The 6,593-nt window shown below is 40.1% G+C and overlaps 1 protein-coding gene across 1 annotated transcript; it reads left to right on the top strand.

Annotated features, from left to right (window-relative positions):
* Positions 1 to 1,628: 1,628 nt before the first annotated feature.
* slitrk5b (SLIT and NTRK-like family, member 5b) lies at positions 1,629 to 5,892 on the top strand. The gene has a single exon (XM_088016530.1). The coding sequence runs from the start codon at positions 2,869 to 2,871 to the stop codon at positions 5,467 to 5,469; it is 2,601 nt and encodes an 866-aa protein (XP_087872656.1). The 5' UTR covers positions 1,629 to 2,868; the 3' UTR covers positions 5,470 to 5,892.
* The last annotated feature ends 701 nt before the right edge of the window (positions 5,893 to 6,593 follow it).

Below are 6,593 nucleotides of genomic sequence, written 5' to 3' on the forward strand. Positions count from 1 at the left end.
TGGTAAAAAGCTGACACAAATAATCAGGAGCCTGGACATTCTGAGATGTGAAGGTGAGAACAACTACTTTAAGCCAAATTCAAAAATCCACTGGGAGCCGGAGCACATGGTGTAACACTGTGGTGAATATGAACGTATTTGCTAGATTTAGTAAGAAGGCATACTGCTGCTGCATTCTGAATGGCCTGCAGACATGAAACTGATGATCTGTCCAGATCCGTAAAAATGACATTACAGTCGTCCAAATGTGATGACACAAAAGCATGAATAATTTTCTGCTCTGGAGACCAATGTCTCGCAATGTTGTTTTTTTTTTTTTAATAAAAGAAACAGGAATGAGAAACAGCTCTAATGCGAGAGTAAAAGCCTAATGAGGAGTCAAACGTAATCCTAGATGTTCTTACACTGGATTTGACTACTGGGCAAAAAATAAGCAACTGTCTAATTGATTTTAGAATGCAGGTGAATAGATCCTAATATAAGAATCTCTGTCCTATTTGTGTTAAAAACCCGAAAATCGGTGGAGAGTTAGTAGCTGCTTTTCCGTTAAGTAAGATATTAAATTAAAATCACACATGATTAAGCTTGTTCACACAATACATAATTTAAAATCATGGCAGCAACGGATGTAAACAAATATATATTTATTAGATTAAATATAATCATGATTCAGCCATGACAGCGCTCATCATCTATCAGCCATTAGGGAAGACATTGGAGCAATAAGTTTGGGCAGTGGTTACGTATGTAGTGTTTTGGCAAAACTGTAGTCGCCGATTATAGAGAAGAGCTACGGATTCAATATGTTGGAATCCATAGTTCAGCTTTTAATGACCTGTGTGATGCTAATAGAGCTCTGGTGGAGCTGCTCATTGTCCAAAAAAAACCTAAAACAAACCATCATCCTCCTGCCACTTCCTTCGTCATCGTTTCCGGGTGTTGATCACATGACTCGTGTGATGCGAACAAATTATTTTCATTGCAGTTTTGTGGATTACACCTATTTTGATATGACTGCAGAACCACCTCATCCCAGTGAAGAAACTTAATATCGAAAAGTTTTTTTTGTTTTTTTTTGCTTGTTTGTTTCCATTAGGCAAACTTCTTTTCATAATTTCAATTTGCACAATTTTATGGTTAATAGAAATGCAGTTAGTCACTGATCTGATATAAACACTGGATAACATGTTTACTCTAGCAGTAAATTAATATTGAGTAATTAGTTCACCATTCTTTGGTGTGATTATTTGTTGTTTGCACACTTTTTCCTTGGTTTTCAATTAAATAACAATTTCACTTAAAGATTTAAAATATTTACTATGGTCAATGGAGCTGTTAAGTTTGGTGCCTACAAGCAACAACGTTGCCATGTATTAAAAACAGAATCTAATTAATTGATCTAGTCGATTCAGATTAGTTATTGTTATTGCGATTAAACGTAATAATAATAATAGTAATAATAACTATTGTTTTATTATTATTATTCCTATTATATGAATATTAAAAACAGAATATTTAATATTCATAATATTCTTTCTACGTGTAATGTAGAAAGAAAGAAGTTACAACAGCACTTTATATCAGTTTACTTTGGATTAGTCCAGATCCACAAGCTACGGGAAGGAAGAGCCAGAGTGATGGTGGAAAAGATGTAATCGATTCATGTCTCTAAAAAGACAGACAGTGACACGGTTATCCTTTTTTTTTTTCAGGCTGCATCGCTATCTCCCCCCTGCAGGCATTTCTTATTCCAGGTCTGGCAGATTATATGAAGAGCTGATGCAACTTGGCGTTGGCAGGGCGTTTTTTTCTTCTTCTTCTTCATCTTCTTCTTCTTTTGTTTTGGGTTTGTTTTCTGCATGAATAACCAAGATGCGTTGTTTCCGACGCAGGAAGCACGCCTCAGACTTTAAATCATTGATATCTTTGGCGGACTTCTTGCTGGTAGGTAGGTCAACATCTTTTTTGGAGGGGCGTGGGGGTGAGTTGAGGAATGAGTGACGGTGGAGGGTGAATTTAGATGGGGGTGCATCTCTGCATGATGCTCCACTGAGCTGATTTTTTTTGTGCATGAAATGACTTGACATCCTCTCGACCACCGAGTGAGAGGCAGCGTGTTTGTGCGCGTCCAGAGAGAGGAAGAGAGAAAAAGAGAGACAGGGAAAGAGAGATAGATAGAGAGAGAGGGAGAGCAGCAACTTAGTTACCGAGCATCGCTGCCGTGTCTCCTCCGGCACAGCGAGCTGAAAGAGAAGCATTTGGCAGTTATGGTTGATCAGCGTTTCTTTCATCCTCTCCTGTGCATTAGTGACGACGGCTGCGTCTACATCCCTATTTCTGTTTCGCTTCGAAGGATTAAAAATAAAAAAGATGCGCTGAAGCACCCAGGAAAGACCCTACGTCTTCTTCAATGTGCGTGAGGTATGTATTTCCAGCTGGAGTTGGAGGGAAAATGATGCTGGGTGTCTGTATTGGATGTAAGACGCTAAATTTCTGTTAATCTGCCGTAATTAAGGTATATGGTTCAATTGAAAGCTTGTGTTTTGTGTTTAATTGCTTTTTCACGTTTCAGCAAGCAAATGCAATATGGCTTCTCTACACAGACATTTGTTTTGTTCTTAGTAGTTGCTCTGACCTCGCTTTGCTTTTTTTCTTTCCTTTCCTTTGCACTGCTTGAAGAAGTTCCTTTCAATTCGGAGTAAAGTTTCTTGATTGTAGGAGAAAATCTTGACTCGTGAGCTTTCTGATGTGAGAGTTGCTGTCAGATTCGCATTACGATGTGTTTTTGTTTTGTTTTGTTTTTTTTATTCTAGATGACACTGAGGATACCTTAGCAGGACTGCAAGTTTGGCCATTATTTGCAGGAAAATGCAGCTTTGGATTCCATATGTTTTGCTCGGTGCAACGTCAGTGTGCACCGTTGAAATGTCTGGCCATTATGGGGAAATCTGTCAAGAACTGTGCGCCTGTGAGGAAAGAGAAGGGATGCTTACAGTGAGCTGTGAAAGCCGAGGAATTGCAAGACTCTCTGACATAAGCCCAGTGCTCTTCTCCCAGTATCAACTGCTCCTTACTGGGAATCTTTTGACAAAGCTTTCTACCAATGATTTTGCTGAGTACAAAGGACTTACAATATTAAATCTTGGAAATAATGAAATATCAGAAGTTAAAGCTGGAGCTTTTAATGGACTGCAGGGATTAAAACGATTACATCTCAATAATAATAAAATCGATGCCTTGAAGGAAGAGTTTTTCCATGGCCTTGAAAGTCTGAAGTATTTACAGATTGATTATAATTACATCAGTCATGTGGAGCAAAATGCCTTCAGCAGACTTCGACATCTGGAGGTCTTGATTCTGAATGACAATTTAATATCTAGCCTGCCTGTAAACCTTTTTCAGTTTGTACCATTGACTCATTTAGACCTACGAGGGAATCAGCTCAAAGTGCTTCCCTACGTTGGTCTGCTGGAGCACATGAACAGTGTCGTGGAGTTACAGCTGGAGGAGAATCCGTGGAACTGCTCCTGTGAGTTGATTGCTCTGAAGACCTGGCTGGAAAGCATTTCGTACACAGCCTTGGTTGGGGACGTGGTTTGTGAGTTCCCATTTCGGCTTCATGGAAGAGACCTTGACGAGGTTTCGAAGCAAGAGCTGTGCCCAAGGAGAGCCATTGCTGAGTATGAGATGCCACCTCCCCCTCATTTGGGCATTGACGCATACTACAGGACCACTCCAGCTGTTGGCGCCTCCTTCACCGCATCTGGCATCGCGAGATCTTCATCGAGACCGACCAAGGGACCTCGTCAGTCAGCCAAATTAAAATCAAAACCCACCGCCCGTGTCCCGTCCAACAAGCCACAGAATTATGGTCAAATTGTGTCGTATCAGACCAAATCTCCAGTGCCTTTAGATTGCCCAACTGCATGCACCTGCAATCTCCAGATTTCAGACCTTGGGCTGAATGTGAACTGCCAGGAGAGAAAGATTGAACAGATCTCTGACCTGAACCCTAAACCATACAACCCCAAAAAGATGTATCTTACAGGGAACTACATCCCTGTGGTGCATCGCTCAGATTTTATTGAGGCAACTGGATTAGATTTGCTTCATCTTGGTAACAATAGAATAGCTCGGGTAGATGATAGAGCTTTTGGCGATTTGACAAATCTGCGAAGGCTGTACCTTAATGGGAATTTGATTGACCATCTTAGATCCAGTATGTTTTATGGACTAGAGAGCCTGCAGTTCTTGTATTTAGAGTACAATGTCATTAAAGAAGTAACCGCGGACACTTTTCAACATGTCCCAAAACTTCAGCTTCTTTTTTTAAACAATAATCTCTTGAAAACTTTGCCTGAGGGCACTTTTAATGGCTTGACATTAGCTAGACTAAATCTTCGTAACAACCACTTGCGGTATCTTCCTGTCAGGGGTGTACTTGATCAATTAACAGCCCTTGTTCAAGTCGATTTATACGAGAATCCCTGGGATTGCTCGTGCAATATACTAGACCTGAAGATGTGGCTGGAGCTGCTCAGCATGGGCACAGTTGTAAACAACGTCATCTGTGGCTCCCCCAAGAAGCTGGCTGGGGAAGATATGAGATACATTAAGACGACTAATTTCTGCCCTAATAACTCTGAGATACTTGCTTCTATGATTCCACCCTCCGAGGAATCCTTTCCGGGGAGCACTATCACTATAGAAACATCTTTAGACTCCGACACTCAGCTCAACACTATTCCTTTATCTGTAATGATTCTTGCCCTTCTCCTCTTATTTATTGTGTCTGTGTTTGTGGCTGCGGGACTGTTTGTGGCTACAAAAAGGGGACGCCAGAAGACTCAAAGTGAGCAGAATGAATCGATGAATGCTTGCATTAGCTCTCTCAACATGGAGTATGGCCTTTACAAAAAGGCATCCATTCCCAAAGTAAGAACATCAGCTGGGCATGTATATGAGTATATCCCACCTCCTACTGAAGCCACATGTAGAACTACTGCACAAACCCCCATGGACAACAAAGCAGTGGATGGATTTAGAGACTTTGACGAGTTAAACAGCGCCTTTCTGGGTAACCTCGATGAAGAGGCAGCTAGTAACATGATAAGCTCGGAGTACAGCGCCACCACTCCAGAGCCTCTTAACAAGCCATCCACCCCTTACCGAGACGATCCATGCTACTATAGAGACGTACTTGAACCTGACAAGAACAGACGCCACAGCAGCACGTTACCTTGCAGACACGGTGCGCACTCATCAAATCAGTATACCTCAGACTTTGATGCAAGGCATCAATATGTGCAACCAGACAGAATACAACAGACAATATTGTACTGTACAACGCCGAGTTCCGTTTATGTGGAACCCAACAGGAGCGAGTACTGGGAACTGAAAGCAAAGCTTCACCTTGATCCAGATTACCTCGAGGTTCTGGAAAAACGAACTACATTCACACAGTTTTAAAACACTTGTCCTTGCGACGATCAGTGCGGATGCATTTGTGTGGTATCCTACTTGAAATGTAAAAAAAAAAAAAAAGGGACAATTTTCTCAATTCAGCAAACTGCAGTGCAAGATATTAAATGCTTTTTTTCTGGGAATTATGCTTTACAGAGTGAGTGATACAAGAGGGCAATTATTCATTTTGAAGCGCCACTTAACACTTCAGTCCAGTGTGGTTTGCAGTTGAGTTTGAATGTGCAAATATGAACATAAAACTCAGATTCAGGGCTCTTATGACTCACCCTTTCACTGAATTCACCCTGAAGAGAATCACTGACAATAATTTGAGCCTGAGCTTTAACTCTGAAATTGGCTGCATTTTATGAGTATTAATGAGCCATGAAGACGATACGTTCTTCACCTCTAAATAAGCTTATGCTATTTGACAGCGATACACATAAGGCAGCCTGTTCTGCCAATTTTCTTACTTTTTTGTATGAAACCCAAGCATTGAAGTTCAAGTTAAATTTTATTGATTTATACACAAGTCTTCATCAAAATGTATCATTCATGATTAATAACTGTAGAACAATTATATGAAATACATTAATATTCTTCATTTTTACCACAAACATAAATTATGGATGCAGTGAAAGTCTCCACTCCAGCAGATAGGTGGGAGAAATGTAATGATTATCTGTACCATGACAGTATTACACTAGCCTTGTTTGTATACCTAGACCCTTCTGGTGATAACCTTTCATTTCCCAACCAGCAGATGTTTTAGGTTAAGTTAATACTTGTTGCACTTGTGATTAGTAACCAAAAATTTGTATCAGTTCGGATGTCTTTATTTCTGTTCTCCGCACTGCAAATTTGTACAAATGCAGTTTCTGCAACTTTACTACACATAACTGTACATCCATTTTAAAATTTCCTTAAATCAACACCAAAGCAATCTAAAAAACAAACAAAAAAAGCATAAAAACATAAATATGCAATGAAAACCCTGTTAAATGTTTGATTTATACTACCTGTATTTCTTGTGCATCTGTGCAGCTGTATTTCCATAACACCACATTTAATGCTTAGTGCAAAATAAAAGTCCAATCTGCTCAGTGTGAACTAAGCATGAGCTATAGCTG

The sequence above is a fragment of the Poecilia mexicana genome, unplaced genomic scaffold, assembly GCF_051168715.1.
Source record: "Poecilia mexicana isolate PSO_F unplaced genomic scaffold, ASM5116871v1 scaffold_2, whole genome shotgun sequence".
In the NCBI taxonomy this organism is placed as follows: domain Eukaryota; kingdom Metazoa; phylum Chordata; class Actinopteri; order Cyprinodontiformes; family Poeciliidae; genus Poecilia; species Poecilia mexicana.